This window comes from Pituophis catenifer, unplaced genomic scaffold (genome assembly GCF_029215685.1).
Source record: "Pituophis catenifer annectens isolate HBS135680 unplaced genomic scaffold, rPitCat1.0.hap2 SCAF_2, whole genome shotgun sequence".
Classification (NCBI taxonomy): Eukaryota; Metazoa; Chordata; class Lepidosauria; order Squamata; family Colubridae; genus Pituophis; species Pituophis catenifer.
The window spans coordinates 46,905,932-46,929,314 of record NW_027256882.1 but is presented as its reverse complement, the minus strand read 5'-3'; the positions used below and the strand labels follow the sequence as shown (position 1 = coordinate 46,929,314).

The 23,383-nt window shown below is 42.0% G+C and overlaps 1 protein-coding gene across 1 annotated transcript in view; it reads left to right on the top strand.

Moving 5' to 3' along the window:
• Nucleotides 1-23,383, top strand: part of FHIT (fragile histidine triad diadenosine triphosphatase) — a 1,060,604-nt gene that overhangs the window by 846,358 nt on the left and 190,863 nt on the right. The window contains exon 5 of the mRNA XM_070933525.1: nt 17,523-17,591. Coding sequence (XP_070789626.1) covers nt 17,523-17,591 — 69 coding nt within the window. The remainder of the gene's footprint in view (nt 1-17,522; nt 17,592-23,383) is intronic.

Below are 23,383 nucleotides of genomic sequence, written 5' to 3'. Positions count from 1 at the left end.
CTTTAGGGAGGAAGGGCCTATTTGTTTGGTCTCCTGAGTTGTCTGGCTCAGACATAGTTGGACAATAAAATGTCTGCAAGAAAACAACCAAGCTCAGAAAGCACAACAAACCTCACAGTTCAAATATTCTCTTTTGTTAGTTACCATTGTATTTTTGTGGCCATCCATGTTTCTTGGTCACCTGGGCTCAAAGTTAAAGAGAAAGTGAAACAATACAGTTTTTATGGCAATGTTGTGACCTAGGCTCAATTAGAAATTACCAGACACAATTAGTCTTAAACAAACCTATTGTATTATAACAGCTGAGAATTACTTCATTCCCAGCTTAGTCCAAATTAATTCCAAAACAAGTCCTTCAGAAAAAGTCCTTCGGCTTATCACAAACCTTTATCTTCTTTGGCACCCCGCCAAAGGCCTTTCTTGGCAAAGCCCCACAAAATTCAGAAACAAGAGATGCCGACTGGAAACAAATGTAGCAGCGTTGCTTTCCTACAAAGAGCCCAAGAGCCTTTGCTGCTCTTTTAAGCCTTATGGGAGGGGCCAATCATCTCCTGGCCTTACTCCCAAGTCGTCCTTTTTGCTTTAGCTGCTCTTGCCTTCTGGCAGCTCTTCACATGCGTGCACTAGGAACAGGCTCCTCCTGTTCCTCTGCCTCTCTGTTGTCCCCTCGTCCGGGCCTTCCCCTGACTCCAGGACTGGCCCATTGTCCTCCCCAGCCTCCTGACTGTCTGACTCCGCTGCCAGGTCCACGGGCTGCTGGCGGACCACAACAGGCAAGTCAAAACAGGCGACCGCGATTTCTAGTGCTTTTAACAAAAAGCAATGAAGTCAGAAATAAGAAAAGGAAGAGAAATCCTTAAGCACGAGAGGTGTTGAGATCAACTAAAATTGATTCAGTTGAACCTTTGATTTTATCCTAGTCCCATAAATTTGTCATAAAAGGAAATAAAACCCCCACAATCTGTTCCTTTTTAGAATGGAAAAATAATTTACCTTTGAAAAGATCTCAGTGCACCAGCCAAAACATTGAGATCACAATGCAAACTCAGCAATACAGCACAGAAACTGTTCATACGTTTAGGGAGTTCTCATCACTTTTTGATTGCAAGAAATGCTGGGAATTGTAATCCCAAAGGTATCTGCAGGGCACCAGGTTGAAGAAAAGTAGTGTAGCATTTTTCAGGTATATAAGAAAAATAACTTAAGACAGCCTAGTGTAAATGGCAGATTTTAGCCTCACCATGTCCATGGCACACACTGAAACGATGATATTTGCAAACTCTAAGGAAATATTGATCTTTTGGAAATATTGCCGTGAGCCTGAGAAATTTTGTGTTTCCTGTTGGATGATTACAAGACTGGAGGTTTTGTGGATTTTGTTTGTTTTTTTTGTCTGTGAGGCTGGAGATTTGGAATGATTCCTGCCACTGTCAGGTGTTGGAGGTTTCTAATTTGTTTATGGGAAATAGGGAGGGAAGGCTTGGATAAGATTTAAATCAATTAAAAAGTATAATTCCGCAAATAAAAGCAGAAAGTGCCCAGAAAACAACATGAAAGCCAAAAAAAAAAAAAAAGAAAAGTATGTAGTTGTCCATAGTTTCAAATGTCAGCTATAGACTTTCTGTATCTATAGTAAATGAATTTGTATCATGTCTGGTAATAGATTATATTCATTCCTCTCTAAAAGTAAAAAAAAATACAAAACAAGAACAGGACTTTGATGCTGTAATGGGACACCTAGAAAGGGAAAACGATGTTTATCTGCTTGTTCTAGTCCTGGGCTAAAGTGTTGTCTTCTTTAATAATACCATTAACACCAGTTTAGTTTAGTTTAGTTTAGTTTAGTTTAGTTTAGTTTAGTTTAGTTTAGTTTAGTTTAGTTTAGTTTAGTTTAGTTTAGTTTAGTTTAGTTTAGTTTATTGGATTTTGTATACCGTCCTACTCCCGAAGGACTCAGGGCGGTGAACAGTCACAAAGTAAAATACATATATACAAAATTTAAAAGCTGAATAAAACCAAATTAAACAGTTTGGCCCCAGACAGAATTAAAACACCCCAATAATTTAAAAACAAATTAAAATTTACATTTTAAAAGAAAAAGGGGAGAAAATGAAGATTAGGCCAGGCCAGCTTGATGGAATAAAAAGGTCTTGAGGGCGCGGCGGAAGGTGCGTAGGTCCGGGATCCTCCGTATCTCGGGGGGGAGCTCGTTCCAAATAGTAGGTGCCCCCACAGAGAAGGCCCTCCCCCTAGGGACTGCCAGTCGACACTGTTTGGCTGACGGCACCCGGAGGAGCCCCTCTCTATGAGAGTGTACCGGTCGGTGGAAGGCTATTGGTGGTAGCAGGCAGTCCCGTAAGTAACCAGATCCTAAGCCATGGAGCGCTCTAAGGGTGGTAACCAAAACCTTGAAGCGCACCCGGAAGACCACCGGGAGCCAGTGCAGCTCAGGCAGGAGAGGTGTTACCTGGGAGCGCCATGTCGCTTCCATAACAACCCGCGCGGCTGCACTCTGCGCCAGTTGGAGCCTTCAGGTGCTCCTCAAGGGGAGCCCCATGTAGAGAGCATTACAATAGTCCAGGCGGAAAGTGACGAGGGCATGAGTGACTGTGTGTAAGGAGTCCCGATCCAGAAAGGGATGTTGTTGAGAAATTATACAATTTGGAGGGGAAGACTGCAGTTCTTTGAAAACTCTGCAAAACTGTTGCTTTTCTTCTAACACCCTTCCCAGAAAATGCCTGTGGTGCCTGCCATCTGGTATAACTTCCAAGAAAATTGTATTCCCTAATACGAAAGACAAGAGACAATTATTTATTTATTTGTTTGTCGAGTACGTATTAGATAATATATATATAAGTATAAGCATGAATTGAATACATAAAATAAATACAATTAAAGGGAACATTAGGACAGGGACTATAGGCATGCTGGTGCTCTTATGCACGCCCCTTCCAGACCTCTTAGGAATGGGGTGAGGTCAACAGTAACCAGTCTAAAGTTAAAATTTTGGGGAGTTTGGGATGAAACCACAGGTAGTGCATTCCAGGCATTGACCACTCTGTTGCTGAAGTCATATTTTCTGCAATCGAGTTTGGAGCAGTTCACTTTAAGTTTGTACCTATTGTGTGCTCGTGTATTGTTGTGGTCTCAACTTTGTCCTGCCACTCTTTCCTTCCAAAGTTGGCTAAAATTTGAATTTTTGTCTCAGCCCATCTCAATGAGCAAAGGAGATTGTGGAAAGTATTTCATCGTTGTTTGAAAATAATCTTGGTATGGCCTACTGATATCAACTGATGATTCCTTTCAAAAGAATGTCAATTCCCTGCAAAACTTCTCTGTGGTGAGGAAATTATTGGAGTACAGTCCTCTTTTCTGGAAACAGAAGTAGTAACAAGTGTTTTCAAGAAGCTTCTTGAAGGTTAAATCCATAAATTCTGTCTTTTGTGTACTCTTCTCTTATCCCACAACCTCTGGAAAGTTCATTCTATTCTAAATTGTTTCATGATGGCTTATGCCACTGGAGCAACCAAACTACAATCCACCATTGGGCTATGTCCTCAAGACCATCTCTGATAAGACTCTGTATTGTAAGGAATCCTGACTGTCCATCAAATTAGATTAGCAATGGGCTAAATTACCAGAGAAAAACCATGGTAGTTCTGTTTTACCATGGCAATTATTTGTCAAACACATTACACTATCTGAAAATAGCTCTGTCCTTTCTTCTTCTCTTACTATTGTTGCATTTCTAAGGTTAGTAAAAAAATATCTGCCATCTAAGAGGCTTTTTAGATAATTCTCAGCCATAAGTGCTAGCCTTAATTTGAGGAACTTTTCAAACAATCAGCGATTGAGGAACAGATAAATTGCCAGCACACTTAATTTTACCTTTCCATATCCACTAGTTTGGTTTGTCAGATTTCTTTTTAACAATCCCTGCATTCTGTACCAATTTCTTCCTTAGGCTGAATTACTGTCTAGCATCCAAACATTATCCCCCTTTTCTTATGAATCTTTCCTCTGCTGCAGTTTCATAACTATTTCACAAAAGATCTAATTTTCTCTCTCTTTTGACTTCCTTCATTACTTTTGCCTTCAACCTTTCCAATTAGATTTTAAGTCCCACGTTGTTATGAAGCCAATAAAATTTCTTTTGTGGGAGAAAAGATGGAAGCCAACTTGTATTTCATAAGGTAGAAAAATAACATTTTCTTAATCTTCATTTTTGACTTTTTACTGATCTTGCACACATGCTCTTGATCTCTGAAATAGAGCACAGAGTAGCATTAAGCAACAATTATAATTAGCAATCCCTCATACTGGAATAGAATAGAATAACAGAGTTGGAAGGGATCTTGGAGGTCTTCTAGTCCAACCCCCCTGCCTAGGCAGGAAACCCTACACCACTTCAGACAAATTGTTATCCAACATCTTCTTAAAAACGTCCAGTGTTGGAGCATTTACAACTTCTGGAGGCAAGTTGTTCCACTGATTAATTGTTCTAACTGTCAGGAAATGTCTCCTTAGTTCTAAGTTGCTTCTCTCCTTGATTAGTTTCCACCCATTGCTTCTTGTCCTGCCCTCAGGTGCTTTGGAGAATAGCTTGACTCCCTCTTCTTTGTGGCAACCCCTGAGATATTGGAACACTACTATCATGTCACCCCTAGTCCTTCTTTTCATCAGACTAGACATACCCAGTTCCTGCAACCGTTCTTCATATGTTTTAGCCTCCAGTCCCCTAATCATCTTTGTTGCTCTTCTCTGCACTCTTTCTAGTGTCTCCACATCTTTTTTACATCGTGGTGACCAAAACTGGATGCAATATTCCAAGTGTAACCTTATCAAGGCATTATAAAGTGATATTAACACTTAACCTGTTCTTGATTCTATCCCTCTGTTTATACAGCCTAGAATTGTGTTGGCTTTTTTGGCAGCTGTTGCACACTGCTGGCTCATATTTAAATGATTGTCCACTAGGACTTATTATGATGTTAAAATCTCTGAAGAGACATAAACACTTCTATTATCCTTTTAACAGAACAATTTGATGATTCTCTTTTTTTTAAGGGAAGGAGGGTCTTTGATAATATTACCTATAAATTCTATTAAATAAAACACTCCTGAAAGGAAGTTTAAACAATAATGTGGAGATTATGGTAATGATCTCATTTAACACCAGGAGAAGCTTGACAAAAGCTATAGTTGGCTTCAGAATGCCTAACTCCCCTCATGAACATCACTTAAATATTTGTTCTTCAAGGAGTAAATGTTTATTTTAAAACATTTTAAAAACATCATAAATTAAGGAACTTGGATTGTGATAAAAACAATATTAAACCAATGGGCCTTTATCTAGGAATAGAATGAAGAGATGGATATACAAAGGTTGGCTAGAGAGCCGTCTATCTGACTTTGAAGATGGAAGAAGGACACTCGTGCCAGAGACAATATTTTTTCCCCTGCATTTTCTTTCAACCAGCTTTTTCACATCTGCAACCTTTTCATGTTTTCATGAAATCCTAAGGGAAGATATTAAGGTGTGAATACCCCCAGTTCCACTTCTGGGGGGAAGGAGGAAAAGTATTACAGCTAAAGCGGATTTGTGCTCTTCAGGCACTATTGAACAAGTCTCCTTCCGTGCAGAACTTCGGAGAAATCATGAACCCAATTTATTTTCCCATGAATTTGATGGAGAAGTTTAAAAAGCTGGCTTTAGAAAGGATGGAATTCAGACTTTGCAAAGTAATTATATCAGCAATCTATATCTCTCTCCTATTCTCTACTTAGGTAAATGTGTGCATGATAAAATGTGTATATGATAAAATGCTCGCTATGTGTTGGTAAAGATGAGCTATGGCCAAGTGACTGCTAGTCTTTCTCTTGCCTGCTTCACTTCATTCCTTATATTCTTTCTCGACGTCCCGATATAGTCAGTTGGCGCCATCACTGACTATTGGGGGTGAATCGCTGGCCCCCACGGAGAGGCTCGCAACTTGGGCGTCCTCCTGGATTCACGCCTGTCTTTAGAAGAGCATTTGATGGCCGTGACCGGGAGGATTTTTCATCAGGTTCGCCTGATTCGACAGTTGCGTCCCTTTCTGGATCGGGACTCCTTACTCACGGTCACTTATGCCCTCATCACTTTCCGCCTGGACTATTACAACGCTCTCTACATGGGGCTCCCCTTGAGGAGCACCCGGAGGCTCCAACTGGCGCAGAGTGCGGCCGCGCGGGGGGTTATGGGACCGACATGGTGTCCCATGTAACACCTCTCCTGCGCGAGCTGCACTGGCTCCCGGTGGTCTTCCGGGTGCGCTTCAAGGTTTTGGTTACCACCTTTAGAGCGCTCCATGGCTTAGGACCTGGTTACCTACGGGACCGCCTGCTGCCACCAATAGCCTCCCACCGGCCAGTACGCTCTCATAGAGAGGGGCTCCTCCGGGTGCCATCGGCCAAACAATGTTGACTGGCGGCCCCCAGGGGGAGAGCCTTCTCTGTGGGGGCATCTACTATCTGGAATGAGCTCCCCCCGGAGATACGGAGGATCCCGGATCTGCGTACCTTCCACCATGCTCTTAAGACCTTTTTATTCCATCAGGCTGGCCTGGTCTAATCTTTTCCCTTTTTCCCTTTTTAAAATGTAAATTTTAATCTGTTTTAAATTATTGGGGTGTTTTAAATCTGTCTTGGGCCAAAATTGTTTAATTCGGTTTTACTTTGCTTTTAAATTTTGTATTTATGTGTTTTAACTTTGGCACAAAAGATTGTAAAATGAATGGGGCAAAACTCAGTGGTGGGTTCCTCCCGGTTCGGTCTGATTCGGCCGAGCTGGTAGCGATGACAATATGATGTCACCGAACTGGTTCTCTTTGTTTGGGAGCTGGGTCCTCCCGCCCTCCCCCCCCATTATTCTTACCTTTTATTTGGCCCTGCCCCCAATCTATTCGCTACCTCCCGAGTCCCAGCTGATTGGCTAGAAGGAAAAAAACTGTTTAAACTCTTGTCGTGGGGCTTGCGCCCTACAGCTGATCAGTGTTAAAAGGCAGTGTTGTGGTAGACCAGAGTGTTCGAAAAACAAATGAGTAGACCGGTGCCTCCAAAAACAAATGGGTAGACCGGTGCCTCCAAAAACAAATGAATAGACCGGTGCCTCCAAAAACAAATGAATAGACCGGTGCCTCCAAAAACAAATGGGTAGACCGGTGCCTCCAAAAACAAATGAGTAGACCGGTGCCTCCAAAAACAAATGGGTAGACCGGTGCCTCCAAAAACAAATGAATAGACCGGTGCCTCCAAAAACAAATGAATAGACCGGTGCCTCCAAAAACAAATGGGTAGACCGGTGCCTCCAAAAACAAATGAATAGACCGGTGCCTCCAAAAACAAATGAGTAGACCGGTGCCTCCAAAAACAAATGGGTAGACCGGTACAGCTCTGCAAGCAGTTAAAAGCCTGGTAGACCAGTACCTCTGCTAAATCCTAAAGAATTGTCACATGACTATCAAACCATGCCCACAAAATAAGCCACACCCACAGAACCAGTAGTAAAAATTTTTAGAACCCACCCCTGGCAAAACTCATTTAACAAATGTATTGCTTGGAAATAGATATTTTGGGCTCAATTGTGGTTGTATGTCGAGAACTACCTGTACAATGGGAACATTCAAACCGAACCATGATAAAATAGTACAAAAGTTCTTGACACTGGATTGTAATGATCTTAGACGCTAATAAATTTTCCATATTGACAACTTTAGAATTTAGCAGTCCTACTTTTCGGCTGATTCTAATCTGCATCTTGAAGTGTTTCCTTGAATGAGTTTCTGAACCTGCCCTTTGAAATACAAAGTCTTTTCATTTTGCTAATTAATTTGACTGAATGAGGAAGGCACAGATTTCAGGTTTGCTTCTTGAATGTTTTACCTCTTTTATTAAAGAAGCAAATTAAAAATTCAATAAGACGGACCTATTGATTCATGGTTTTCTTTGGATCGTATAAATATGAGAGATGAGAAGGCCTTTGTGTAGATTATTCAAACTACGGTTTGATTTTTGAGGGGCTTTAAATTCTGTTTTGCTAAAGGGCACAAAGAGTGGACTGAATTTTTTGGCCCATTTAGGGGAGGTCAAGGGTGAGGTATAGGAGCAGGATGCCTCTCTCCCAGGGTTAAAGGTTCTCTTCTAATCCTTAGAATCAACTGGACCACAACTCCAAACAGGCCAAATTTGTACTGCCAAAATCTCAGCCAATGCAGCATTTGTTGCAAAGATGGGTTCCCTACTTTTGATCTAAATTCACACAAATGCTTCCATAACATTGGGGAAATCATTGGCAATGTCTGATACTTCCCTGAATGATTATTATAAATGTAAGAAGCCCTTTTTGAGTACATCCAAGAATTAATAAAAAGTCACAAGCTGTTGCTTCAGGCCCACTATGGAGAGCCCCACTCAGGGGGGGGGGGGGTGTCTTCAAATCCCTTCCAAAATTTATAGCTGAGCTCTTAATAGAAATATCTGATAAACAAGGTTTAGTTTATTTAATCTGAATTAAATTTAGATTGAATGAAAGCGAATACATTTTTCGACCTGAATGCATCAAAACGTCTGATGCTGAACACTGCCCAACACAAATGCACAAACTGTGATTTTCTTTTTGGTTTCTGCTGTTTGCTCTACATGACGTTATGAGAATTGAAAGTAATAAAGCTAGGTTTTTTTGCTTGTTTACACCCCCATATCATTAGCCATATGCAGGAGTTCATTCTCTATTGCTTACAGAAAAAGCCTATATACAGTCCTTTCCTTTCCTTTCCTTTCCTTTCCTTTCCTTTCCTTTCCTTTCCTTTCCTTTCCTTTCCTTTCCTTTCCTTTCCTTTCCCTTCCCTTCCCTTCCCTTCCCTTCCCTTCCCTTCCCTTTCCCTTCCCTGTCCTCTCCTCTCCTCCCCTCCCCTCCCCTCCTTCCTTCCTTCCTTCCTTCCTTCCTTCCTTCCTTCCTTCCTTCCTTCCAAGTAATTTGATTGTCTTTCTGTTTGAGGAAGCTGAGTGATTTTATATTCTTATTTTACAAAACAATATTTGTAGGGCAGAATTTTGTGCAAATTTTTACTCTTTTGGCAAGGCTGACATTCTTGGTGTTGGGCGGGCATAGGTGTGTTTTTTCCAGAAGTGGGCCAAAACACAATGGCACCAAGGACAGAGTAGTGCCTTGATTGTTGCTTGAATGGAAGGCAAATTAGAAAGAGGCTTGTGCTTCCTTTTCCCAGATGTTTGCCTCTGCATGGCACTTATTACTCCGTTCTGCTGTTTTTGTCTTATTCCTTTCATCCTTATTTTCCTCCAGAAAGCAAAGGAAGAGGAAATCACTTCAGATGTAATTGCTTCTTGCTGTTCTCTCCTGGTTCTATTACAGGAACAGTAGGGAGAACTCAGTTTATTATGTATGTTCTGTTCGTAACCTTCGCAAACTCTATGCACACGCCCAAAGCCTGGGACCTCTGCAATCAGACCCCTGTTGTTTTTATTGATGATAGATACGTTGATTCAAAAACAACAAGACAAAACAAGAGTCACCCAAAAAAAAAAAGGCCACACAACCCATTTGTTGTTTAAATAAAAGAGATGCATTCTGTTACATCACTCTGCCTCCTGTAAATAGCAACAGTGAACCACCAGCGGAAGATATTCACAGGTTTTAAGGCAATGGACCCCAATATTTTGGGCACCAGGGACCGGTTCCGTGGAGAAAGATTTTTCTGTGGATTGGAGGAGGCGTGGTTTAGCATGCTGCCTGCATCCCACAGATGGGGCTTCACTTGTTTGCGCGACCCAGTTTCTGGCATGCCATGGACTGATGCTGGTCCATGGACTGGGTGTTGGGAGTTGGGGACCCCTGTTGCAAGGGTTCCACATGCAAAGGTACCATACTTTTTGGAGTATAAGACACACTCCCCCCCCAAAAAAAGAGGGTGGAAATGTCGGTGTGTCTTATACATCGAATATGGCCATTTTAGGCCTCCCAAAACCCCACCCCGCGCATCCCATTTTTGCCAAAAACAGGCCCATTTTTCACAAAAATGGGCCTGTTTTTCACAAAAACTGGGCATGCAGAGGGTTTGGGAGATCTGCAGTGTGCTCCTGGGGTCTGGGGAGGGCAAAAACGGGATGCATGGGGGGTTCGGGAGGCCATAAATGGGCCCGTTTTTCACAAAATGGGTCCATTTTTCATAAAAATGGGATGCACAGATGGTTTGGGAGGCCTGCAGAGTGCTCCTGGGGTCTGGGGAGGGCAAAAACGGGATGCATGGGGGGTTCGGGAGGCCATAAACGGGCCCGTTTTTTCACAAAATGGGTCCATTTTTCATAAAAATGGGATGCACAGATGGTTTGGGAGGCCTGCAGAGTGCTCCTGGGGGCTGGGGAGGGCAAAAACTGGACACGCGGAGGCAAAAAACTATTTTTTTTCTTGTTTTCCTCTTTGAAATCTTGGTGCGCCTTATACTCCGGTGCATTTTATAGTCCGAAAAATCCGGTAAATATATTGCCATTCAACAATAAAGTTGGGTATTTGCATTTTTCATTACAGCACCGATTATGGGAAGACTGAGTCCAATAATGGAATGTTCTCATTGCCTACCACATTAAACCATGTATTATTTGCTTCTTGTTCACCAGGTCTGGTCTTTGCGATAAACACCGCTTCAGATAGATTAGGTACTGTCAGCCTTCTTATCCAAAATAAGTAGTCTAGTTCATATTAAAACCTTCTGATTCTAGATCGGCAATATAATTCTGCATCAAGAAAATAGGATTCACCAGGTATAAGTTATTCTAAAAAAATATACTATGATAAATGTCTTGCAGGGAATAAATTCTCCCATCCTCTATTAACATAAAGGGACAAATACTGACTGACTGATGACAGTTTCGTTTAGCGTGAACTCTACTTCTTGGGATTGTTGGAATTGGATGAATAAGAAATAGAAAATTGCTCTTAAATACCTTGAGAAACACAGTTCCTAATGATCCATTGGAAGCTGCAATCTACACTTAAATAACACATTTGGTAGAGGAGCCTCCATCCAGCTTCCCAGAGGACAAGTAGTTCATCTCATTGCTCAAAAATTCAGATTTCCTTTAATATCATAATTATATCTGAACCAAGAAAACAAGATGTGCCTTTTGAAAGCCAATCCTGTCAAATTGGGGGCTAACTCCAAGAGAAGCAACTTGCTTTGCAACACAACATGGATTTTTCCCTTATTTAATGGTACATTGGAGAGAGTTAAGTTTCACTTAGATGCACTATAATGGTTCATCTTTTCCTTCCCCTGAACGCGTGTAATAAAATCCTCCTGTCATGTTTGTCATTGCCCTTCTGTAAGCTATGATCATAAAGCAAGATTCTGCACAAAAATGGGAACAGTTTTATGACTTTCAAGATGAAAGGGTATCATAGATTGAACTGTGTGGAAAACACATCCTTAAACTCTATGGGCTACTTGGGAAATGGGGCTAAAACGTCTACCTTAGGTACCTTGGAAAATGATGAAACTCTGTGATAATGAATTTTAAACCCCACTCCCCCCCCCAGAAACAGAAAGGGCAAAGTAGGACACTTGGGAAATGGGAAAAAAGTAATGTCAACAGCTACAAAAAAATTAAGAAACACATTTCTATTCGGCAAGAGTTATAGCCGCTGTGCTATTATAGTAGTCCTAGTGAGGCTTCTTTAAAAACATTAGCAAGAAATAGGGCAGATATGTATGTATCAGTGGTGGGTTTCAAAATTTTTTACTACCAGTTATGTGGGTGTGGCTTGGTGGGCATGGCATGACTTGGTGGGCGTGGCAGGGGAAGGATACTGTAAAATCTCCATTCCCTCCCCACTCCAGGGGAAGGATACTGCAAAATCCCCATTTCCTCCCGATCAGCTGGGACTCGGGAGGCAGAGAATAGATGGGGGCGGGGCCAGTCAGAGGTGGTATTTACCAGTTCTCCGAACTACTCAAAATTTCTGCTACCGGTTCTCCAGAACTGGTCAGAACCTGCTGAAATCCACCTCTGGTATGTAAAAATGTATGTATGTAAAATTTTATAAGGCTGTTCAACTAAGACAGTGTAACTCTGGTTAGCACACAGCATAAAAAAATAAATAATAAACCAGGAAAAAAAAAACTCACCTCATATCATTAAACAGATTCAATATGTAAACATAAAGTATAGAATGACGACCCAGCAATGTAACTGCACAACCAAAACAAAAAAAAAAAAACCTTCGTTCAATTGGTCCTCTAATATCTGGAGGAAGAACCAGGTCTTAACAGCTTTCCTAAAGGTGAGCAGAGTTGAAGTCTGGGTTTTTGGTTTTTTTTTTGCTTTAATTTATATGCCACCCTTCTCCGGAGACTCAGGGCGGCTTACAGTGTGTTAAGCAATAGCCTTCATCCTTTTGTATATTTATACAAAGTCAGCTTATTGCTCCCACAATCTGAGTCCTCATTTCACCTACCTTAGAAAGGATGGACGGCTGAGTCAACCTTGAGCCTGGTGAGATTTGAACTTGCAGTAATTGCAAGCAGCAGTTGTTAATAACAGTGCTTTAGTCCACTGTACTACAGGCTCTTCTGTTGTGTTTGCGTGTGTGTGTGTCCAAGTGTGTGCATGTGTACGTGAGTGGAAACAGAACTCTCTGAAGCTGGCAGGAAGAACTTAAACAATATGCATATGTGCCCTTAAATATCATTGATTTCAATTAAAAGTTAAACAACTTAATAGTGTACCAAAGCCTAGCTATCCAAAGAAGAAACTCCAATTAATCATATAATGTAGGGGCCAAATGATAAACTTGGTGGATTCTAATTTTACTACCACTTTTACAATCAATATATAAGCATCGCTTTATCTTCTATTTTTCCTCAATGAATCTTTAATTTTCCAAGTGAGTGTGTAGATGAGGGCCCAAGGGGTATCAACGAGTGGCTTTTAAGCTCACAATGTGGTTTTGAGCAATATATCATCAGGGCAATGATGCTGGGATGATGTATTACACTAATACATCATAAGAGCACTATCACTCTTGTGATGTATTAGTATAATACACAATCAGAACACTATCGCTGATGTATTACTCAAAAGAACCGTTTTTAAGCTTAAAATAAAAAGAGTGTCTTTACCTTCATTTGGCAATTTTACCATAGTTAAATACTGAAAAGTGTAGACTAGTGATAATAACAAAAGATAAAATATTAGTCTTCCGAGGAAAAAAAACCCAAACTCCATTAATTGGTCCCAGTAAAGGTATATAAGAACAATGAGTCTGCTTACAGAAAGGAAGTACAAGGGCTGACATTGTAGTGTAAAGAAAATAATCTTACACTTAACACCAAAAAAACCTAAAGAACTTATAATTGACTTCAGGAGGAAGAGAGATGTACATTTACCATTGTACATAAATGGTGAGGAGGTGGAGAGGGTTGGTAGTTTTAAATTTCTGGGCATTTATATCTCGAAGGATCTCTCACGGACTATGAATGCTAACATGCTTGTGAAGAAGGCACAGAAGAGGCTGTACTTCCTGAGAATGCTCAGGAAGATAAATCTATCTCAGCATCTACTTCTGTCCTACTATCGCAGCACCATTGAGAGTGTCCTGACATATGGCATTCTTGCATGGTATGGGAGCAGCTCTGTAGCGGACAAAAAAGCTCTACAGAGAATCATTAAAACTGTCCAGAATATCATCGGACTCCAGCTCACAGCCCTGGACGACATCTTCAAATCTCGCTGTTTGAGGAAGTTGCATAACATTCTCAGGGACTCTTCCCATCCTGCTTACAATCTTTTTGGACTGTTGCCTTCTGGCAGAAGATACAGAACAATTAAAATTCGGACCACATGTTTTCTGAATAGTTTTTATCCCAGAGCTATAATTGCACTCAACAATGAACTAAAGGGCCACCATCAGTGAGCTGTTGGACAGCATTACTTGGTCTATTGTGTGGATGTTTGGGTGGTTTAGGGGTGGGGAATTGTGGAGGGTTGGAGTGTGTTTGGGGATTGTTATGTGTGTTGGACCTGGTCTTTGGGTGTTAAGTGAATTTGTATACTATGTATACACATACAATGACAATAAAGTTATTATTATTTATTCCAATCAGCAAATGGCCTTCATAAGCTGATCTTAGCCCAGCTGGGGCAGACATTAGATAATTCTAAATTTTATTGATACATACAGAGCCTCCTGTGACCTCCAGCCAGAAAAACAGCTAGGAAATAGTATTTGGAAATTTGGGGTGTGTTGATTTCAGATACAAATAGCATCATGTTCTGGTTTGCAAACTGGTGGCAGGGATGGTGATTAATTCAGCCAAACACAAGGAGAAAATACAGTTTTTCATTTTTTATTTTTTATTTATTTTTTTTTGAGATGGGGTAATGTGCAAATTAGGCCTGATTCAATCTGAATACACCCATCAATTCAGTAAATTACTCCACTTCACTGTGGACATATCAATTCAGATAGAAATTTGCTAAAACCCGGTACAGTTTGGATCACTGAACATACATATATGTATATGTACATAGAAAAAGTTGAAACAATGTAAATCAATTTAATAATCATAATCATAAGTTTATTTGTCAAGCATATATAAGATAACAGGTAAAAGTATAAATATAATTTGAATACATGAAAAGAGTAAGTAAAAAGGAATATTAGGACAGGGATGGTAGGCACGCTGGTGCACTGATGCATGTCCCTTACAGACCTCTTAGGAATGGGGTGAGGTCAACAGTAGACAGTTTAAGGTTAACGTTTTTGGGGGTTTGGGGAAGAAACTAAAGAGTCAGGTAGTGCATTCCAGGCATTGACCACTCTGTTACCGAAGTCATATTTTCTGCAATCGAGTTTGGAACGGTTTGTTCCGAGTTGTTCGAATTAATTTGGAGTATACGATATTTTTACAAGCTTAGCAGCAACTAAGTTTTGGCTTCACACTTTGGAAGTATTTCTGAAGTTTATTTTGCCTCTGAATACATCAGGCTATAAACTGGGATACTGGGCGTTCTAGTCTCGCCTTAGGCACAACATCAGCTGGGTGACTTGAGCCAATGCTTTTCTCTCAGCCCTAGGAAGGAAGCAATGGCAAACCACTTCTGAAAAGTGAAAATCTTCCAAGAAAATTGCAGGACTTGTCCCATCAGTCTCCAGGAATCAGACACGATTGAAAAAACAAAACAAAAAACATAGGTGGCAGCTGAAGCCAAAGTTTCATTTTCCTACTTTTATCTTATTGTGGTATATTTAAACTGCATAATTTCTTGCCCAAGAATCTTGATTAATAATTTCTTCTACACCATTTGGCTTTGGGCAACATTCTTTTTGTACAAACATGCAGATATTTATTTTATCTGAGGCTTAATTCAGTTCCTTTTATCTGTTTTTCATGTTTTCTTTTCTTTTTTTAACTGTCACAATGTATCTTGTAATTGGTTTTAATAATTTTTCCCACTGTAGTGTGCTCCTTTTTGCATGCCTTGTATTTGTGCTTGTGTTTTATGTGCTCATAATATTTTTGTACGTGGATTTAAAAAGAAATAATTCATTTTCTGCATAAGGGGCTAATGGACAGGAGCACACATAGATATATTTTATCCAGGTGCACACATAGATATGGAGACAGATGTACCTAGAATATTAAATACCAGCACATAAGTGGGTCAGTTCACACTAGAGTTTTCACACCTTTGTCTAGCTAGATTACACAAAACTGTGATTGGGTCATTTGTGATCCATCGTATTGGGGGAAATCAATCATTATTTCAACATTTTATATGAGCCAGGCCATAATATTAAGCCATGCTATATTTTATATTATGGAACGCAATGCATTATATTTTGTGATTTGAGTTTTCTAACCAGGGTTTGGGTTTTATTGTCATGTGAATCAGCTAATAGGAGTTCCAAGATGTTGAAAAGGAGTACTTCCCAAGGGCATTGAAAGAAATGACTAATGTTTCTCCTTGAAAGATTGAAGTCTTTGTATCCTGTGGAAAACTTGGAGTTGGCTGTTTTAACAGCAGTGAGCAGGTGCATGCTCACAGACAATAGCTGTGCTGGGATTGCCAGCAAAAGCAGTTGTGCCTGGATGGGCATATGTAGACATTAAATTAGCCTTTGAAGCAGGTAGTTGAACCTTAGGATTCAAGGACTCAAGGACTCAATCCTTTCAGTGCTTCATGGAGGTGCAATGTGCATGGACCAATGAATTTTGTGAAGTGTTTCTTCAACTATTTGCACAGTCCCAGTAAACAGGACTTCCTTTCCCCCAATATGCACTTCATTGTGGGTCCTTCCAGTACCATTGTGGTAAACTCATTTTTGCTTATACTTCACTCCCATATTCTCTATCAGGCACCCTCATAGACAATTATGCAATGAGCTCCATTTGGATATGTCTGGAAGAATACTGTAGGGCTCTTTTGCTAGGGAGTATTTAGGCTGTATGACACATTCCCATGATTGATTGATTATTGCAATCAAGTCAATGCTGATGCTTAAGAACTGCATTAGTTGATTTTTCTCCATGGTGATCATGCCATTAGCTGTTGAATTTTTTTTAATGTGCTAGCTATCAGTTAGTTGTTATTTTTGTTGTTTACTGTATGATCCAGATCCTTTGAGGAAATTAAAATTGTATACAATTCATTTTTGTAAGTCACTGTGCAGTTTGAAGATTTGACAGCATACAACAACATATTAATAATAATGATTCATCATCATCATCATCATCATCATCATCATCATCATCATTATCATCATCACTTTATTGTCATTGTACATATATACACAGTATACCCATACAACAAAAGTCACTTAACACTCAGAGACCAGGTCCAACACAAATAACAATCCCCAATCATTGTCATGTTTGTCTCCATCAACTTGGGGGTTGTCTGCATCAGTTATTTGTAAACATCTAGAGTGGAAATTGGTGAACCTTGGCTTAGGTTGATAAGCGTAGAGTCTCTTTAAAGTCCAAAATGAGAAATGTTGTTCCGGTAGACTATACCATTCTCAGTTAAATGAGTTTATAAAGATCTAGTTTGGAAAAAAGTTATACTTATCATTTTAACTTGACAGCTAGGTGATAGTCTGTCATTTCAATAACAATTGAAATGCAGAGTGGCATCTCGTAATTCCCCAGTACCTTTCAGCATTATCTCAAAATCCCCCATCACCATGGAGTTTTCTCTCTGTCCCTCATACATTTCAGAAGAGAGACTATTTTTATTTACTTAACTCTCTGGGCCCTTGTTTAAGTTATTTAACACGTATGAACTGCCTTTTGGGCTCCCACAAAGATGCTTCCGTAGATTAAGATGGCAAATAAAGATAAGCTTTACAAAAGGGATCATTAAAAAGCAGTAACACCACGCGAAAGAATTTGAGAGCATTAAAAAGAAAATCTGATGTATTAAAAGCTTCTGGCTAACCTTGAATTTGGTTTCATTTTTTTTAGCACGTTCATGTCCATGTACTTCCAAGGAAGCCAGGTGATTTTGACAGAAATGACAACATCTACGATGAGGTAAGACTGAGCTGAAGAGCTGAACCTTTTCTTTTAACCTGATTATTTAGATTTAGCACATGCAAACAAGCAAACCACCTACTAACCTGAAACCATGCCAATTTGCTGCTGCCTATAATCTGAAACTGCAACTTCAAAGAGAGAGTTTCGAATAATGGGTTCATGAAGGCATTAATCTAATTTTGTCAGATAATGTAACAGAATTGAGATAAATATTACACACTTTATCTTAGCAACTGTCATTCCAGGACTGCTTCACACTTTGTGGCTGATCCGTCTGGTACAAGGATGGTAACTTTTAGTAGCAATTTTATCGAATTTGTAGCATGTTCTGGAATGGCCAAATATTGGAGCCATTTTTTCTTTTTTAAGGAATACTTTATGAAACATTTTGTGGTCACGTTTCCTGATCTGATAACCTTTCTTTACTGTGATGTAGTGACGGTTGATGACAGTTGTATCCATAATGGGATCAGAACCTGTAGAGTGTCACCGCTATTAGGCATTTCAGGTATTGGGAGTTATTTTTATTTTTTGTATTTCTATGCCGCCCACTCTCCGAGGACTCTGGGCGGCTTACACCAACAATCTGGGTCCTCATTTTGCCCACCGCGGAAGGATGGAAGGATGAGTCAACCTTGAGCTGGTGAGATTTGATCTGCTGATCTGCTGAACTAGCAGTCAGCTGAAGTAGCTGCAGTACTGCACTCTAACCACTGCGCCACCTCGGCTCTTTCTTATTGTAACAATATATTTATGGTTCTTCCATTAGCATCCACCCACAGGAGGAGGATACAATTATATATATAATATGCCATTTAGATTTTTTTGGCCCACTAACAGACTTGTATCATAAGGTAGGGGACATTCTTCATCTCCTGTGTTGAACTAGTATCTAACTAAGAGTCAACAGTCACCAATAGAAGATAATATTTGTAGCTCAGGATTGCATTGTGGGATCCTTGGTGCTCTCTCAGCTTGGTTGTTTTCATTACCCCACTAGGTAACATCATCAGTGCAAGAAGGGTGTAGGGTTTGCTTTTTGTGGACTTACAAGTGGCTTGCACTACCAATGTTGGTGGGAGTGTTCTTGGTGTTTCCTAGTTTAGCGCTCCATGGCATAGGGCCAGGATATTTGCGAGACCGCCTGCTGCTACCGATAACCTCCCACCAGCCAATACGCTCGCGCAGAGAGGGCCTCCTCAGGGTTCGTCGGCCAAGCAATGTTGGCTGGCGGCCCCCAGGGGGAGAGCCTTCTCTGTGTAAGCACCCGCCGTGTGGAATGAGCTACCTCCTGAAATACGACTGATCCCGGACCTCCGCACTTTCCGCAAGGCCCTGAATTTAATTTATTCCAACAAGCTGGTCAGTCTTAAATGGTTTTAATGGGGATTTTTAATCTTTTAATTTTATTGGTTCTTTGGGTTTTAAATTGGGAATTTTTTGATTTTGTAGATTTGGGATTTTAAATTGGTAATGCCACTGATTTAATCTATTTTAGTTTTTTTTTAACTTTTGTACTATATGTGTTTTAATTTATGGCTGTCCACCGCCCTGAGTCCCCCTGGGAAGAAGGGCGGTATATAAGTTTAATTAATTAAATAAATAAATAATGATTATTTCATTGTTTGCCTGAACTGGCAGTTCCTTGATTTGGGTATTTCTTACAATATCACCAATCCACCAATCACATACCCTGAACAATACCCTAATCATAGAATAGAATAGAATAGAATAGAATAGAATAGAATAGAATAGAATAGAATAGAATAGAATAGAATAGAATAGAATAGAATAGAATATTCATTCATTTTATTTATTTATTAGATTTATATTGCCGCCTATTCACCCATAGTGACTCAAGGAGGCTTACAGAATATAAAAAAACACATTTTAAAAACAGTAAAACTCATAAAAAAAATCAAATAAATTAATGTAATAAAATCACCCCTGACCCCCACCTCCCACCTCAGCAACAGCCGATCACACAAGCCATTTAATGGGCTCCATCCCACTCCGGGTTCCCCAGGCCCGCTGGCAGAACCAGGTCTTCAGCGCCTTCCGGAAGACAATTAGGATGGGGGCCATTCTAATCTTTGGGAGAATGATGTTCCAGAGAGAGGGAGTCACCATGGAGAAGGCCCTTCTTCTGGGTCCCACCAGGTGTATCTCCCTCGGGGATGGGACCTGCAATAGAATAGAATAGAATAGAATAGAATAGAATAGAATAGAATAGAATAGAATAGAATAGAATAGAATAGAAACAAAGTTGGAAGGGACCTTATAGGTCATTTAGTCCAACCTCCACCCCCCCAAGCAGGAGACCCTACACCATTTAATCAAGACCACCTTTGAAGTGGTTCGGGAATAACGAGAGGCACAAGCAGGCAAGTGACAACAGCTCTTTAATATACAGTGAGACTTCAGCAAAAACTCAGGGGCTGCAGCCCTCCTTATATACAATTCCGGAGAGGCTGTCAACCAATCAGAAACTTAGGCAGGTTTGAAACTCCCGCTGAAAAGTATCAATACATAACACCCCTCCCTTCCCAGAAGGCACTAACATTCAAATATTTACATAAGTACACACAAAATCTCGCAGGTGCCCTGGCCGAGTTCTCGTTCTAGTTGACCTGCGCAGTTCAGTGTTTGGTGGGGCGTCGAGCTGGTAGGAGGGACTTTCTGTCTCTCCCGGCTCCGCCAATGGAACCTCCTGGATTTTGTCCAGGGCGTGGTTATCCCTGGCTGGGAGTGGCGACTCGCTGGGGTAGTGCTGGAACCAGGGCTTGTCAGCTAAGTATTCTCTCGAACCCGGGCTTGAGTTAGGTGTTTTGGGAAAGTTGTTGTAGTTAGGTTCGGAGATGTCTAAATTGATGTTTGCCTCGCTGACTATTCTTTTCCTAAGTTGGTCTATATGGCGTTTCCAGAGTCTGTCTACTCCCACGTCCACTGTGTATGATTTTGGGCCCGTTATGCCCACTATGGTTCCTGCAACCCATAGAGGTCCGCTAGCATAATTGCGAGCGAACACCGGGGACCCAACCTGGAACTGCCTTAGTCCGGTGGTCTCTCCCTTAAAACTCTCATGTGTGTAATAGGGGTGAAGCCTGTCTAACACGCACCGAAGCTTCCTGCCCATGAGGAGTTCGGCTGGGCTTCTCCCTGTGGCCGTGCATGGTGTGGCATGCTGGACGGCTAGAAATTGGTCTATCCTGGCCTGCCAGTCCCCGTTATCTAGCCTGGACAATGCTTCTTTGGCCGTTCTTACGAAGCGTTCAACCAAGCCATTAGAAGCCGGATGGAACGGGGCCGATAGGGCATGGCGGATGCCCAGTCTGGCCAGGTAGCCCTCAAACAGGGTTGCTGTGAATTGAGGGCCGTTGTCAGATACCAGAGTATCCGGTAGGCCATGGGTGGCAAATAGTTTGCGAAGGACTTTGATGACTGCTTCAGCTGTGGTTGAGGGCATGAGTATTATTTCGAGCTATTTCGAAAAGGCATCGACTACAATTAAAAATGTTTGCCCGTGGAAGGGGCCGGCAAAGTCAATATGGATCCTTCCCCATGGCCCTTTTGGTTTCTCTCACTCTCGGATGGGCGCTATCAGGGGATCGGGGTGAGACTCCTGACAGGGTCTGCATTTCCCCACCCACTCGGATATGATTTGGTCCATGTTGGGCCACCAAACGTAACTGCGGGCTAAACTTTTCATTCAGACAATCCCTGGGTGCCCCTCGTGCAGTAACTCCAAGACCCTCGTTCTCAGTTTTGTTGGTATTACCACCCTATCACCCCACAACAAGCAACCCCCTTGCATAAATAATTCGTTACATTTGTTAACATAACCCTGGTACTCCCCACCGACCGCCTTGACCGGCCACCCCTTAAGGACCCAACCCATCACAGTACGAATTACAGGGTCCCTAGCAGAGGCTTTCGCCACCTAGCAAGAGGAGATAGGTCCCAAAGTCATAGCGTCGATCAGCAGAATGGGGGTCTCCGGTGTGGGGTTGACCAGCAGATCGGAGAGGGGGCAGCGGCTGAGGGCGTCCGCGTGGCCCAAGGTCCATCCGGGTCGATGGACAAGCTGGTATGAATAGGCCGATAGGAAAATGGCCCACCTGGTCAACTGTGGGGACAGGACAGCGGGGGGTGGGCTTGTCACTGGCCAAAAGTCCCAGCAAGGGCCGGTGGTCAGTCACAAGTTTGAATTGACAGCCATAGAGGTATTCATGGAACTTTTTAACCCCCGCAATTGCAGCCAGAGCCTTTCTGTCCAACTGCCTATAGTTCCGCTCTGCGCTTGACAGGGTGCGAGAGTAAAATGCAATGGGCGCCTCTAGGCCATTTGGTAGTCTATGGCGTAGGACGGCACCAACTCCTACGGGGGAGGCGTCACAAACCAATACAAGCGGTAGCGCTGCGTTGTATTGGATTAGGAAACTGTCTTCAGATAGAAGTCTCTTTACAGCCTCAAAAGCGGCTGCCTGTGCTTTTCCCCAAACCCATGGTACATTTTTCCCTAAGAGTTTGTGTAGGGGATCTGCGACTGTAGCCTTATCCTTTAAAAACATTGAATAGAAATTGAGCAGTCCAAGGAAGGCTTGGAGTTCCGCTTTGGTTTTGGTGGCTGGTGCGTTTTTGATAGCTCTCACTTTGCTTTCAGTGGGGTGGATGCCTGTGCCATCCACCCTGTACCCCAAAAATTTGACGGAGGGGACAGCGATCATGCACTTATTTTTCTTTAATTTAAGTCCCGCTTCCCTAAATCTGGAAAGGACGTTCCTCACTCTGTCCCCTAGTTGACGTTCATCCTGAGCGCTGATTAAAATGTCGTCAAAATAGGGCACCATCCCCGGGAGCCCTTGCAAGAGGCGCTCCATGGTGCTTTGAAATAGGCCGGGTGCGACGCTCACCCCAAACTGGAGCCTGGTGCATTTGAATGCACCCCTATGAGTTACAATTGTCTGCGCCTCTGCCGTGGCATTGTCGACTGGCAATTGTTGGTAGGCATGAGCTAGGTCTAATTTGGCAAAAATTTTGCCGGGCCCCAGGGAGTGTAGTAGATGATGCACGATCGGCACCGGATAGGCGCTCGGCTGCAAAGCCTTGTTGATCGTGCACTTGTAGTTGGCACAAATTCTGATTGAGCCATCAGATTTTACTGGGGTCACTATGGGGGTCTCCCATTTCGCATGGTCAACGGGGACCAACACCCCTTGTTTAATTAATTTGTCCAGTTCTGCATCGATTTTTGGTTTCAATGCGAAAGGCACCCGTCTGGCTTTAAGTCTTATTTGGGCTACGTTGGGGTCTAAATTTAGGGAGATAGGGGTCCCCGCATACTTGCCCAACGTGTCCTTGAAGACGTCCTGGAACTCGTTCAGGAGGCTGTCCTTCAGTGATGGCTCGGACATATGTGGACGCCAGTGAAACCCATGCCAAGGGCTCGGAACCACCCCATGCCCAGAAGGCTAGGCAGTTGCTTTGTGACGATGGTTAGCGGCAGGTCCTTTTGGAAGTCTCCGTAGGTGACTCGAAACGTGCCTACACCTTCAAGGGGGACTCGGTTTCCCTGGTAGTCTAGGATGCGCAGTCTCTGCTTAGATAGCTGGTCCTTCCGGAACGACGGCAGGATGGTTTTCAGGGTTGCCCATGACATTATGGAGAGAGCTGATCCAGTGTCGATCTCCATCGAGCATGGCTTGCTGTTGATCGCGTGCTGACTTTGTCCTCGATCGCCGTGCTGGCCTGGTCGATGTGTATGCTGCGGCCGTCTCGCGGTTCAAATT